The sequence below is a fragment of the Suricata suricatta genome, chromosome 4 (genome assembly GCF_006229205.1).
Source record: "Suricata suricatta isolate VVHF042 chromosome 4, meerkat_22Aug2017_6uvM2_HiC, whole genome shotgun sequence".
Classification (NCBI taxonomy): domain Eukaryota; kingdom Metazoa; phylum Chordata; class Mammalia; order Carnivora; family Herpestidae; genus Suricata; species Suricata suricatta.
The window spans coordinates 144,572,774-144,587,494 of NC_043703.1; the positions used below are offsets into that span (position 1 = coordinate 144,572,774).

A 14,721-nucleotide genomic window follows, 5' to 3' on the forward strand; every position below is an offset into this window, starting at 1 on the left:
TTAAATATTAAGGATGTATTCGTGATAAGCTCAGTAAGGAAATGAAAGCCTTGATCAATACACCAACTGGACCTAACAGGCACAGAACCTTCCACCTAACAATAGCACAATACACATTCTTTCTCACACATACACATGGAACATTCTCCTGGATAGCCCACATGTTAGTCTGCAGAACAAGTCTCAATAAATTTAAAAAGACTAAAATCATACGAAGTATGTTTCATGTAAACTATGGACCTTGGGTGATAGCAATGTGTCCGTATATGTTCACTGATGATGACAAGTGCGGGAAGCTGTGTGGGGGCGGGGGGGGGGGGGCGGGACATATGTACTCTTTGCTCAGTTTTGATGTGAACCTGAAACTGCTCTAAGACAGTCTATTAAGGGGCGCCTGGGTGGCTCAGTCGGTTGAGTCTCCGGCTTCAGCTCAGGTCAGATCTCACGTCCGTGGGTTCCAGCCCCGCGTCGGGCTCTGTGCTGACAGCTAGTTCAGAGCCTGGAGCCTGCTTCGGTTCTGTGTCTCCTTCTCTCTGCCCTTCTCCCTCTCATGCTCTGTCTCTCTCTCTGTATCAAAAATAAATAAAACATTAAAAAAAAGAAAGTCTATTAAAAACTAATAACTGGTGTGCTAACATAGTAATATGTGTATGTGTGTATATATACCTATTATATACACATATATACATACCGAGGCACAGCCAACAATGTGTCTGAATTCAATGTCTTTATTAATAGGCAGATTGTTCAATATTCAACAAGTATTCACTCATATCCTGAATGGTGAAAGCTCCTCCCACCCCCATCCCAAAGTCTTTCTCATACAAGTTTGGGACAATAAAACTGCCCAGTAAAATGGAATACCACATAGAGAAAAGCGAGCCTTTGTCCTCTCAAGCCCTTTTGGGAGCAGAACCATGAAGAGTATGTAGAAAAGGATGGATCACTTTAAGTGTTCACTGAAATCCAAACTCCTTCAGGAGAGAGAAGAAAATACTCAGAGGTCAGAAACCTATTGAAATTTCTTTGTAACTGTCAACTGGATTCTTCTGGAATAGGGTAGGGCACGCTCCACCCCAGGGGTGATGGCATTTGAGAATGGACTGACAATGCAACAGTGAGTCTAGCAACACTGTTTTTGGGAAGTCGGACCACCCATTCGGTGACCCTGCTGTAAAGCTGGAGCTATAGACTGCGTACAAATCCAGAAACGCGCTTTAAGCCCTGTGGAAAGTAGTGTTCCAAATGAGTCATGTACTAGGACTTGCAGACCCACAAAGGAGTTGGTAAGAGATTGATAAGAGATAACCGTACTTAAAACTACCCTTCAGTTTTTGGGGCATGTTATCTGTAGAACTCTCGCTGCATGAAAAGTAAAGTTACAATGTCCAAATGTGACCCTCTGAAGGGTCAGGTTACTTCTGTTCCAATAACACCAATCTTCATAGTGTGACAGTCCACCTGTCAGCTGGAGTCTGCCTGCCTGGTCCACACAGCTCAGTTCACTGGCTTGGCTTGGATTCTTGTGCATTGATGGGTCTGCCAGATGGGTAACTTCTGGGTGTCTGGTTTAGTTTTTATTTATTTTTTTATGGTTTAGTTTTATTGGACAGCAGGTGCAGTGTTGGACCACTTCTCTTGACACGGGAATAATTCTGGACCATTCCATTAATAGGCCAAACAAGTGGGTTTATCAAATAAAACCAATTAGGCTGTCAGTGTCCCTGTGAAAGGCTATGAAGCCCCCAGCCAACCTGATTATATGTTGCACCCCAGGACTCTAGTTCAGAAATTAAACCCAACAAAGTAAATCTAAGTGACATTCTTTGATTCACTGGCTTGTGACAGTCCAGAGCATTGGTGATTCAATGGCATCATAGGACAGGCTCGTCATTTTACTCGTCCTATGCGGCTGCCAACCCAGGTTCACACCAGCCCTTTCTTCAACTTGCTTTGAACTCAGACCAGTTATAAGGATTCACTGTTCTTAAGAACTGCACCCATTTCCGGATTGGGAAGAAGTGAGGTCTTGGGACCCTCGGACAGTCCTGCCTAGCAGTCCTAGACCTTAGCTGCCAGGTGGGGCTTTCTCCCTTGGGAAAAATGGTCATGGCCACCTGCCACTAGGAGAGTGGGGTTCTGCCCAACGTGGACTGTTTAATGCTCAGCCAGTAAGAGAGTTATATCCTAGCGAGGAAAGGGAACACAACGGGGGATGCAATTGTACTCAGGACCTCACTTTGTGCCATGACTTTTCTATGCTTGCAACTTTATACTAATCTTGCCACTGAAAAGCTGAGGGAGGGTCTCAGGGCCACACCTGAATGGGAAAGTGGTAGCTGGCCATCAGCCTGCTGTCACCTCAGGCAGCTGATGGAAGCAGAAACCAGCCTGTGGGAGCCGGAGTGGACAGCGCACCCCTAGCCCTGCTAACATTTCAAACATTAGAAACGTGAGGTGAGAGCTGAAAGCCGGTGCGGCTTTCGTATAGTCCCAAGTCAAAACCAGAGAGGGACTTTGGTGATAGATCCTTGACTTGTGTGTCTTTCGGAGTCCTACATCTTTCCCTAATTGCTTTATAGAACTAATTAATAAATTAAGTCCTGGCAGGCTGTCAGACAGCATGTGACTCTTTGATCTCCAGGTTTTGAGTTTAAGCCGCACATTGGGCACAGGGTCTACCTAAAAATAAATAAAATAAAATAAAATGAAGCTCCTAGCAAGGAAGAGGACACCACCACTCACAGACCAAGAATTCCCCCAGGACACTCTCCCTGCTTTTCCCAGCTTAAAATACTCAAGCTATCAAGGGAAGTCTTGGGACATGAATCATAGTGACAACGGAGACAATGTGAGTAGCGGAGCAAAAGGAGTGTCTGGAATCCTCAACAGGCCCATTTAGTGATGGCCGTGAGTGCTCTCTGCCAGGAGCTCACAGGTGCAGCCAGCGGCTCCAACTTCCAGGAAGCGGAGGGCCAAAGGACAGGCAGATGCCCTGTATTCTGTTGTCCCGCTCACAGCTATGGGAATTCCTACATGCGGACTCGGAGAGGAACACTGACAGTCACATCTGTGTCCTTTATTCCAGCCGGTGGGCATACTGAGGAGCCATATGCGGAATCCCGCTTCAACAGGCTGCTGGAAGGCTCGCCGGGCCGAGGCACACAATCAATGGGGCTTTGCTCTCCAGGCAGATGGTAGGGCTGGGAGGCAGGGATAAGCTGAAACTTGAGGTCTGGTCCCCCAGACCGGGGCATGGAGAGTAAGGACGTAGGACCATGATGAAGGGGGGCAGAGAGAGGCCTCGAAGGACTTAAGCTGGGCATTTGGAAGTGAGAGGCCTTTCCACCCTGCCCTCACGTCTGCGGGCAGTCACGCCCCGGCTGTGGGTGGAGGTGAGGCTCTGGCTGGCCACTATGGGGCTGTGTTCTTTTGGAGGCCCCTTTCCTTGCTCCCCTGTGGCTAACGTCTGGGAGCAGGAATCACTCAGCAGAAGAATGCAGATTTCACTCAATGGAGTCCCACCATTCTGGAGACGAGTTGTTCTGGAGTTTCAGGAATGAGACAAAAGGAAGTGGAGAGCAGGAGACAAGAATGGGCTACAAGGGCTACCGGCCTGAGGACAGAGGCTGGAAGCTACATGCAACAGGACCAGACGAGTGTTCAGTGGGATTGGGGGGAGGAACCTGAGATACCTCTGGGCTCGGTCCCCACCAAAGATGGGAGAATAGGGGCCAAGGCCACCGGCCACCTGCCTAGGAGCCAGGACTCCAAAGCCAAGTAAAAAAGCCTCCTTTGCAGAACTGCCACCTGCTCCCCCCGGCAGACTCAGGGGACCTGCCCCAGACAGGCCCCGGGGCCGGGCACGCAGGGCCTACTGCCGGGATATCACAGCGAGGACCCAGTCCAAGAGGGCCACGGAGATGTCCTGCAGGCCGACCCAGAGCCAGTGGGCAGCCTCCCCGAGTTGTGTCTTCACGCAGTCCCAAGTCACCTCACCTCTGCGAGGAAAGCAGAACATTTGTGTGGGTTGGGAAGCGGTGTCAAGTCACAAGGTTGCAGCTCAGACCCATAACCTGCATCCCAGGGTCACCAACGGACGCTTGAGAGGTGGGGCAGGGCAGGGCACAGGGAGAGACCGAATGGATAGGCTCGTCCCTGGGGACAGGGCGGGGGGCTCGGCCCTCACCTGCACGCCTCATGGCAGTGCTCCCGGGCCCGGGCCAGGGCCTCCAGCAGCATGTGCCACAGCGGCAGCAACACATTCTGGTGAAGCAGCAGGAGCAGCTCCCGCAGAGCCTGGAGCAGCTGGGTCAGGGTAGCGGGGAGCTGGATCTGTAGTTGTGGCACAGAGAAGGGGGGAGGCTAGAACCCAGGGACAACGCATCCTGGTCCTGAGGACCCACTCCATATGGGGATGCCCCTCCCAGCCCCTGGGGAGGCCAGCCATTCTCTGACCTCCCTGTCTCTGGCTTACTCTCTGCGATAGGTTGGTGAGGCTGTCCCCAAACCAGGCAAGGTGGGAGGCACAGTGGGCAGAAAGAAAGCTGACCGTGGCATTGGTGTAGGTCCAGGCCAGCTGCAGACCGGGCCTCGCCATGGTCAGCAGGTGGGAGCCCCAGGCCGGCAGTGCCTCCTCCAGCCAGCTGTAGGGGAAGACAGAGGGGAGAAAGGAGGGCTGAGTCTCCTCAGACAGCTCGGCTCCCCTGACAACGGCTGGGGGGGAAGGGAGGCCTTGGGAATGGAAAACCGCAATCATTTCCAATGGATGCCGTCACCACCGTGAACACCAAGCCTCCTCCCTCCCCCCTCGTTTCTCCCCTCCCCAGGCGGAGCTCACCTGTAGCCTTGTAGGCTATAGGAGTAGACCTTGGCACATACTTGCTGGCCAGCAGGCAAGAACCCAGATGATCGAAGCAACCGGCCAGAAAGGGAGGCTGAGTAAAGGGGGCCTCTGGTGAGCTGGGGGGTGAGGGCGACAGGGCGTGGGGAGACGGACTCTACAGGCCCCAGAGCAGGCCCACTGAGGGACACAGCAGAACTCAGTTGGCTCCAGTCTGTTCCGGAGCATGCTTGCTCAGAGGGATGGATGCAGGCCTGGGCAGCTGAGCCCATTTCGCCTGCTGGGCCAGGTGAGCGGGCAGGACGTGGCCCTGCAGCTGTCAGGCAGTCCTGGGCTGGAGGGTGCCCCTGTCTACGTACCAGCAGGGACCTTCCGCTAATTGGAAAGTCTGGCCCTCAGCTTCCTCGGGAGTTAGAAAGGAGCCAACACGTTCGCAGACGAGACCATGAATACACAAGCATTTCTGCACCGCAAAGCCACAGTCCAATCTGAAGTGGCAACGTCACAGTTGTGGACAGAAAAGCCTGCCTGCAAAGGCTCCTTCTGTTGTATCGGGACAAGGCTGTGTTGGGGCGGGGTGCTACCCCTAGCTCTGGGCCTCACCCTCATGCTATCCTCCTTGCCTGCCAACTCCCGCTTACCCTCGAAAGAGCTGTGTGAGCGGAAGTCATGGCACAGGAAGCCTACGGCAAAGATCAGCACCAGTAGGAGCAGCCGTGTCCAGGGCAGCCGGTAGCCCCGTGCCTGTTGCAACAGGCCCTATGAGGAGAGGGGCGGGAGCGGTGGTCAGAGGGGAGGGGGCGGTCCTTGCCCGGCCTTCCAGGGAGAGGGTCAGGCCCTCACATGACTCCAGAGGTAGTGGGGGCTCCAGGGACGGCGGGGGGGTGGGGAGCGGGGAATGTGCTGAGACAGAGGCCTACGACAGGGTGTGCACGGGGTAGGGCTGGGTGCTGGGACCTTGCAGGCCGTGTCGCAGGTGACGGCATCCTGGTTGCTGCAGCTGCCCTTCCTCAGCAGCTCCTGGTTGGCCAGCTTGAAGGACTGAATGGTTTCTTGCAAAGACTTCTGCGTCTACCGGGTAAGAAGAGTCTGGGTTGAGAGGACAGCGTTCAGTCTGTAAGGGAAGCCTGAGCCTCCGCCCTATGCCACTGTCCATGCCAAATGCACGAAGACAGTGCCTTCTCAGGCAGGGGGGCAGTGGTTGAAGGGTGCGAGCCCAGGACCCAGGCGAGGCTCCGCCTGCTACATCCTCCCAGCTCCTCACCTTCTTGGGAATCTGCTCCCAGGACCTGAGCAGGTGTTCCAGCAGCAGGCTATGGGGAAAGCACAACCCCTTCCAGTCAGGGGGCCCGCTTGGCCCTTCCCATCCTTCTGTCCCCCCACAAAGCCCTGGCTCCTTCATTTCCCTCCCACGGTGAGCAGCTTCCTAGAGGCTGCCCCAGCACACTGCCTGCTCAATTTGAAAGGCACAAACCCGAAGGACAGTGACAGATTTTCCTGTCCTACTTCTAGGCTAGGGACAGGCGGGGAAGCATGGACTGGGCTTCTCTGCACGAATCAGAGGTGGGCACTCCCCACCCCCCACCTGCCTGGACTGTGACAAGTGCTTGGGGTACAGCTGCCTCCAGACGCTGGCGCTGAGGGGGTCCACCGTCAGGCACTCGGTCAGGCTGCTCAGGAGCTGCACAGGGGACAGGAGATGGGAGAAACGGCTGGGGCCTGGGGCTGCTGGGGGGAGAGTCGTGAGTGGTAGCCCCTGGCCCCTAAGTGAGGCTGCCCAGGCAACACCATATCCCAGAGAATGGGGAAATTATGCCAAGACCCCAGAAATCTGAGAGGTCATAAGGGGGAGGCCGCAGCCCCCAACTCAGAGCTTGAGCTGGAAGGTCACCTCTCTGTAAGAGGCAGGACATCAGAGACCAGCTGAGCTCTGCCTTGGGAGGGTGGCACACAAATGGGTGGGGCAGGTGGCTACAGGAGGGAGTTAAGGAGGTACCCAGGATATGGCCCCGTGAAGGCAGGCCCCTCACCAGCAGGCAGGGACCTCTGTGGCGGCCTCCTGCCATTTCCTCACCTCTTTCTTCATCTCAGGGGGGCAGCTGGGGGTGGCTCTGGACAGGAAGGAGGGGAAGTACGTGTGCAGGACGGATTCCGGCTTCGCCCCAAATGCTAGCACCTTCAGTCGGGGGTAGAGCTGACACAGCTGCTCCTGCAGGCTGGGGTGGGGGTGGGGAGGAGAGCCGGGCACAGCCTCTTAGGGAGCTGTGATGCGTCCCTTTGGCCTGCCTGCCTGAGGGGAGTCGCGAAGGGCCTTATAATGGCTCAGAGTCTTTTCAGACATAGAGATTCCCTGGAAAATCTGTGGAAGTCATGGATCTTATCCCCAGAAAAATGCCCATATGGCAACGATACTCGAGGGTCCACATAATTTCAGGAGGTTCACCGATCCCTTGAACCTTGCAGGTTGAGAATCTTCAATTGAGGATGGTTGGAGAAGAGGGGACAGGAAATACGCTGCCTGCTCCTGACTCTGGGATCCCACAGCAGGTGTGCCCCAGGGCAGTCCTACCTGGGTGTCAGGGAGTTGTTGGGCATGTAGGCAAAGTCCAGAAGCGGGAAGAAGTCCTTGGGGCCAATCATGCCAAAGCCCTTGGTGAGGTTGGGGTGCATCCTATGCGGGGAGGAGAAACAGACTTGTGGAAACTACCATGCAGGCTGTATGCCCAGCGAAAGCCAACATCTAGGGAAATGGGCATAAACTCTGCCCCACCCCCTACTCCTTGGTAGCTTATTTCCTTTCCTTCCTCACATTCTGATTGGGGGGGGAGGGGGGGGCTGGTTCTGGTTCTCCTCACATCTATGGAAGCCAGGATCACAGCATCCCATTTTGCTGAAACAGCAGCTTTGTGTGGTTTTCTTTGTTTAAAAAAATTTTTAAGAGTTATTTATTGATTCATTTATTTATTAAAAAGTTTTTTTAAACGTTTATTCATTCTTGAAAGACAGAGCATGAGTGGGAGAGGGACAGAGAGAGAGAAGGAGACACAGGCTCTGAAGCAGGCTCCAGGCTCTGAGCAGTCAGCACAGAGCCTGGTGCGGGGATCGAACCCATGAACCATGAGATCATGACCTGAGCTGAAGTCAGACCCTTAACCGACTGAGCCACCTGGGCGCCCCATGTTTTATTTATTTATTTTGAGACAGAGAGCATGAGCAAGGGAGGGGTGGAGAGAGGGAGGGTAGGAGGAAGAGACAGAGAGAGAGGGAGAGAGAGAGAATCACAGGCAAGCTCAGAACTGTCAGTGCAGAGCCCGATGTAGGGCTCAAACCCATGAACCATGAGATCATGACCTGAGCCGAAATCAGGAGTCAGATGCTCAACCGACGGAGCCACCCAGGAGCCCCTGAAGCAGCAACTTTGGACACCATGAGCCTTCCTGGCTGACACCCCCTCCCGGCCCTCCAATTACTCACAGGAGCAGCCGATCCAGGTATGCAATGGCGAAGGGAGACAGAGACTTGATGCCCAGCACAGGCAGCATGATCCCCAGCCACACTGAGGAGACAGTTCAGGGAGGAAGACTCAGGCTTGGGCCCACTGGGGAGGTCAAAGGGGAGCTTACTCCTTCCAAGACCACCCCTCTTTTGTCCCCACTCCTGTTACCTTTCAGTCCTTCAGTGAGGTTGGTAAAACCTGGTTGACCCAAGGCCCACATGATGGTCAGACACTTTGCTGGACGGCTCTGGTGAGACCTTAGCAGTTCCAGGAACTGAGGAGACCAGTGGGAAAGGCAGGTTGGAATGGGGCAAAGCACCAGGGGCACCCCCAAAGCCAGGCAGGACGAGATGTCAACAGGGAGAGAAGGGACAGGCCACAGAGCAGTGGAGCCCTGGCGGAATACAGGGTAGTGATCCAGAGCATGTGCTCTGGCACCAGGCTGTGGCCTTGGCCTATACTTGCCACCTACTGGTTCACTAACTCTAGGAAAGGTACAGAAGCCCTCTGTGGCTCACTCTTCCCGGCTACAAAATGAGAATCACTGCAGCGCCTGCCTCATGTATGTACAAAGCAGATCCGGAGCGAGCCCTAGCAGCATTTGCCATCATTCTGGGTCTTACAGGGCCTTCCCCTATCCCTCACCTCAGTCCCACGGTGTAGATTCTGCCCAGCCTCCCCACTCCTAGCCTCCCAGAGTCCCCACCACCAGCCTGAGCTCACCTTGCCCAGGTTCGTGGTGGCAATCCTGGGCTTGTCTTGCAGAATGGCCTGGATACAGATGCGGTAACCATGCAGTGACTCCCCTGAAGAGACAGGTGTTCTCAGATGTACATACGCTACTTGATGCCCCAAATCGGAAAGCTCCCTTTTCTAGCAGCTGTGAGCCCAGAACCCAGGCCCAGCGACCTCTTTCTTTTTCAAAAAGTGTTGAGATTAGCACAGTTCCCCGCTGGAAACAGAACCACTCGGCCCATAGGGAAGCAGGAAAAAGGGACTAGTAGGTTTCCAAGATGGGGCGGGGCTCACCTGCACAAGGGGCCTCGCTCACCTGGCGTCTTATCCAGCTCCTGCAGCATAGTGAAGAGACAGTGGTCGAAAAAGAGATCCAGAGACCCCGCGGCCTTGGCCAGTAGCCCTCGGATGATCCCACGCAGCTCCCGGCTCACCAGGCTGTAGGGATAATCTGGGGCCGACAGGCCTCCACGTGAGTGCTGGCACCAGAAGCCTCTGCCAGCCCTGTACTCTCCCTGAGAGCAGGGGGTGCAGGCAGAGGCCCCTGCACGGAGGCTGGCATCCTCCCTATCCCAGTGAGGCCCAGGTGCTTTCACAGCTGTCATGATTTGAGAACATCTTGATTTACGCACATGAAATCAGGACGGGGTGGGGCACCGGGCTCTGTTACTAACTAATGTGCGAACATACAGCCCTCTCGGTGTTTTCTGGAACCGGTCTGATTGTGAGGGGGCTGGAAGAACGAACCGTGAGTGTGCTGGCTTAGGGTGGGTTCACTTAGAGGCGCTTGCAGCTTGTAGTTGAGATAGCTGGCCAGGTCCTTCAACCACACGGATGGGTTTCCAGAGAACACGCTTTGGCTCTTGTCTAGTTCCTTCTGGAGGGCTGCCACGTCCAGCTGCCAGGGACACAGCCCCCCCCCCCCCGTGGTGCGTTATGAGTGAGTACAGTGGGGGAGACAGGACAGAGGTGGGAAAATGGGCCGACTAGGCGAAGGTAGAAGAAAAAAGGGCTTCGGCTTTTAAATGTTAAGTGTGCGGAATGCCCCAGTATTGCTGCAGCCAGATACTTGGAAAAAAGAGTACAGCTAGGGTTACTGATCTCAAGGCCCAGTACTCTTAAGCCCTTCACAGGTTTAAGGGGACCAGATGGAAAATGAAACATTGCTGCTTCCACAGGGCAAGGCATCACAACTGTTTTTCTACCGCCCTCCTGAGTATCCCTGGGCCTTTAAGGCTCTCCCTGAGCTAATCTAGGTTTCCCTATAAACATTTCCTATCTGTCTCCAATGCAAACATTCTACACCTTGGGAATTTTTAAAAATTTTTTACGTTTATTTATTTTTGAGAGACAGAGTGAGACAGAGTGAGTGGGGGGGAGGGGCAGAGAAAGAGGAGGGACACAGAATCCAAAGCAGGCTCTAGGCTATGAGTTGTCAGCACAGAGCCTGACGCATGGCTCCAACCCACAAACTGTGAGATCATGACCTGAGCCGAAGTCGGACACTCAACCGACGGAGCCACCCAGATGCCCTACACCTTGGGGTTTCCGCCCTTTCCTGAATGCCTCCTCCCCAAACTAGTGTCCCGAATTCCACAGGCCCTCCCTGCGGCCACCACCACGCCCTTGTTCCTTTCATCTTCTCTATGTCCCCGTTGTCTCCCCACCTAAAGTGTAGGTACACTCACAGCTTTCAGTGCCTCCTCCAGGCTGCGGAAGCGACCCTGCTTCTGGTTTTGGCTGGTGAGGGCGGCCGCCTTCTTGTTCTGCTTCTTGTTCCCGGGCTTCTTAGGCTCCACAGCTGGCGGTGGAACTTGCTCCTTATTCTGCCGCTTCAGGATTCTCTCAAAGCCCCGCTCATAAAGGGTGCTTGTCGTCTGAATTGGAGCTGGGGTAATGACAGGCAGAGAAAGGGGGACCATCCTTGAGGTGTGAGAGCCTTAGGGAACAGCGGTACCTTCCCCCACATCGTCACCAAACTCGTCTCCAGTGGGGAGCCTGCCCCAAGCCCCTGCTTGCTTCCCGCTTAAGGAGCAGGGAGGGCAGCCCTTCTGGTTGCTTCTTTTCAGTCACCGCAGCTCTTGAGTTCACAGGCTCTTTCACAGAGGTGAGGCATTTCTTTATTAGATAAATCAGAGTAGGTGGGAACTAGCAGAGGAGTCAGATACAGAAGGCTGGCTTCCTTGGTGAGTGGCTCCCAGTCTGGGAGGTCGGGACTTTTCCGTCTTGGTTCTAATGTGACAACTCTATAATCAACAAGTGTCAAGCTCTCTCCACTCTCCAGGAGTCTTTGAGGAAAGAGGTGCCATTTAATTTACTCGGTGGGTGTTGAGAGTGAGTGGTGGGGTCGTTCCTCCCGCTGCCCGTCCCCCCCTCCCCCCGCCCCCTCGGCCTCCCCTCCCCCCGCCCCCTCGGCCTCCCCTCCCCACCCACCCCTCCACCTGCTGGTCAAGGAGGCGGTGCCGAGCACGATGAAGCCTGGTGCCTCTCCCCAGCTCTCAGCACCTGCCCGCAGAGGCCAGGCTAGGGCCGGGAACGGCTGGCAGGGAGTGTGTGCAGACCGCAGTCCCGGTCCCCTCGGACATGGGATCCCTGGAAAGGCATCTAACTCCACTGGGCCTCAGTTTACTCATCTGGGAGGCGAGGACCGCTCCCTCCTAGCGCTGTCTACCTCCTATGAGGCTCAAGAGGCAACACACGGCAGCGCTCGCTGGACTGGGGGGGTGCCGATCGGCAGGAGAGCCCAGGGGATCTGGTGGCCGCTCGCCATCTCGCCGGAGGGGCAGGCCCGGGGCCGGGAGGCGGCGCCGGCGGCCGGCCGGGTGGGTACTCACGGGTCAGGTCGTATTTCCACACACCGTTCGCCTCCCCGAGAGCCCGGCGGTCCCCTCCACCGCTTCTACCACTGCCGCCGGCCCCGGGTCGCCGCCCCTTCCTCACCACCTCCCAGCGCCCCCCACCAGCCGCCCTGGCTGCCATGGCTCCAACCCTCCCGCCACTGCCACCACCCTGGGCTTTCCGGTCCCGCGCGGATGCGCCGCTCTCTGCCACGTCTCCTCGCAGGGCCCCGCGGCGCGTGACGCCAACCGCAAGGCAGCCTGGGACTTGTAGTCTTTCGTTTTCGCCGCGTTATCCCTAGCAAGGTATCTGGTTGGGGCTGGGGGCTGGGGTCTCCTTCGTAGCAAAAAACCCAAAAACCAAAACAAAACAAACAAAAACATCCACGCAAAGGCTATTGCATTCAGAAAATTTTAATTGCGCATCTACTGTAGGAAGGCCACTTGCATTGGGTGACTTGGAAATTTAACAGGTTGGGGTTTTCTTTGCTTTCTAGTGGTGCCAGAAGGATGGAATGGAACGTTCTCCTTACCTTTGGTGAGAGTTTGAAGATTAATACTTTCTTCCTTCTAGGAAAGTGCTAGGTTTGTTGTTGTTGTTGTTGTTAGTGGTTAAACTTTGAGTTATTGGGCTATAAAAAAAGAATCTATTGTGGAAGAACAAGGAAGAGGATGGAGCCTGAGGGTAGGGACAGTGTTGGAGGGCAGGAAATGGAGAGTGGGGACCCCTTCTAATAGAAAAGTCTGGGGTTCTGGAACAGCCAGGGCTATTTCCCCATAAAGGGAATAGGAAAGAAGGACTCTGACCCCCAGTCCCAAGTTCCAGATGTGGCAGGGAGTAATCAAGAGCCCCAGACCTCAGGAATCACTCAAAACAGGTGACTGCTGACTCTGCCCCTGGGAGGGCCTTCCACCATGCTTGTAGTATCATGTGAAACCTCAAAATTTAAAGCATCCCAGTAGGGGATGATGAAGGGAGAAGAAATGAAATTGATTTATTACAGTTAAGGAACTGTGCTATTTCATGTCCACTCCTACATTTAAGGATGGGATTCATATCTGCTATACTGAGGTACAAGACAGGCTAGGCCTTGTAGTAAGACCTGATAGAGCCCAAATTCCTACAGGTGATGAACAGCTTGGAAAGTGATGAGGTCCTTAGGAAGGAGATTAGGGACGGCTTCCTTAAAGAGGTGGCATTTGAGATGGGCCCTGGGGACTGGGAGAATTTTCACTGGCTGGTGATCATGACAGGTGGAAAGAGCAGGCCAGCCGTATGGATTTATTGCTTTAAGTGAAAGCCTAGAGGTGGGGCATTGCAGGGAAACTGGAAGTAGTTCAGTGTGATGGTGCTTAACGAGATTTGGGAGGTGAAGAAGGCTAGAAAGGGATCTGAGCCCATATGCTATGGTCTGTCAGAAATTTGGACTGGGAAGCCAGTGAGAAAGTAGCATGATCTACTGTTTTAGAAAAATAAATGGGTATGTGTGGATAGAGGGGGCGGGGGGGGGGCAGGAGGGATGACCAGCTCTTGCTGCCTCCTGCTTGTCCTCTAGCCACTTCTGGCCCGACTGTGGCTGACCTTGCTTTAGTTTCCTCTGAAACAGAGTACTTTGACCAAGGACCATAACTGAGCTGCCCATTCATCAATTCATCTTTTTCCAGATCGTTGGTTTAGTTCTACTCAGTCTCACAACAACATCTCCTTTGCTCATCCCCTTTTGTGTCGTGTGTCTGGTCACAGAAGAGATGCTCTTTTCTGAAGAGAAACAGAATGAGCTTTCTGAAGGAAAAATATCCATAGTGGAGATATTTAGAAGGAAGGGAGTGCCTTTCTTTCTGTCTTTCTCTGGGATGGTCCAGCAGGTCATCAGTTGTACCTTGGCATCCAGGGGTTAGAAGTCATTCACTTACTTAGCCAGTAGCACTTCCTAAGCACCTTCTCTACCTAAGCACCTGGCACTGTGCCGGGTGGAGCTGGAAGATTCACCTCACTAGCCTGTGAGGAACTTGAGGCCTGTGTGAGACAAATGTGTAAGCAGAAAATTACATGTCACCATCTTAAGTGTTCCACACAAAAGAGACTTAGTATGATGAGGGTACTAGGGAGAGGTGGAGGAGGAGGCAGGGGCTTTATAGCCCTGAACTCTGGGTGTTCTGAGAGAAGCCTCAGGCACTAGTCACCGAGTGGGCTTGGGCAGGTACCCACGTGGGGTTTGAGGGAAGAATCAAAAGATGTGGGGTGCAAGGAGGGCAGGTGGGTGTCTAGTGTGGGCGCGAGAAAAATGGTGAGCTCACGGAAGTACAGAGTGACTTCCAACGTTAGATTTGTATTGCTGCTATAACAAACTTGCCATAACTTAGTGGGTTAAAACAACAGTTATTATCTTACAGTTCTTACAGAGGTGGAGAGTCTGGAAGGATCTCACTGGACTAAAATACGGGGTCTGCAGGACAGTGATCCATTCTGGAGGCTCTGTGGGAGTATCTGGTTTTTTGCCGTTCCCAGCATTTAGAAGCTGCCTGAGTTTCTTTGCTTAGGTCCCTTCCATCTTCAAAGCCAGTGGATTGAGTCCTTCTCACAAGGGCATCACTCCTCCTTTGCTCCCCTTCCACTTTTATGGGCCCTGTGATTACATTGGGCCCATCTGGATAACCCACAATACTCTCCATATTTTAGTGACTTAATTCCACTTGCAACCTTGATTTCCCTTTATTATGTAACCTAACACATTACAAGTACTGGGAATTATAACATGGACACCTTTAGGGAGGAAGCATTGTTTTGCCTACCACACCCACTTTGCTGG

The 14,721-nt window shown here is 53.9% G+C and overlaps 1 protein-coding gene across 1 annotated transcript; it reads right to left on the bottom strand.

Moving 5' to 3' along the window:
* Positions 1-712: 712 nt before the first annotated feature.
* TMEM214 (transmembrane protein 214) lies at positions 713-12,088 on the bottom strand. The gene is made up of 17 exons (XM_029938121.1): positions 11,909-12,088; positions 10,763-10,962; positions 9,822-9,972; positions 9,391-9,525; positions 9,063-9,145; positions 8,508-8,613; positions 8,318-8,399; positions 7,413-7,514; positions 6,918-7,059; positions 6,433-6,524; positions 6,108-6,156; positions 5,801-5,914; positions 5,485-5,602; positions 4,841-4,937; positions 4,478-4,646; positions 4,190-4,335; positions 713-4,001 (listed from the first exon to the last, which is right to left on the bottom strand). Exons 1-17 carry the CDS (start codon positions 12,051-12,053, stop codon positions 3,875-3,877), a joined length of 2,058 nt encoding a protein of 685 aa, XP_029793981.1. The 5' UTR covers positions 12,054-12,088; the 3' UTR covers positions 713-3,874.
* Positions 12,089-14,721: the final 2,633 nt, after the last annotated feature.

Coding starts and splice junctions, on each gene's coding strand:
- TMEM214 (XM_029938121.1), bottom strand. CDS start 12,053: ATGGCAGCCAGGGCGGCTGGTGGGGGGCGCTGGGAGGTGGTGAGGAAG. Junction 10,963..11,908: donor GTGGAAATACGACCTGACCC/GTGAGTACCCAC, acceptor TCATTACCCCAG/CTCCAATTCAGACGACAAGC. Junction 6,157..6,432: donor AAGCACTTGTCACAGTCCAG/GCAGGTGGGGGG, acceptor CTTTCCCCATAG/CCTGCTGCTGGAACACCTGC.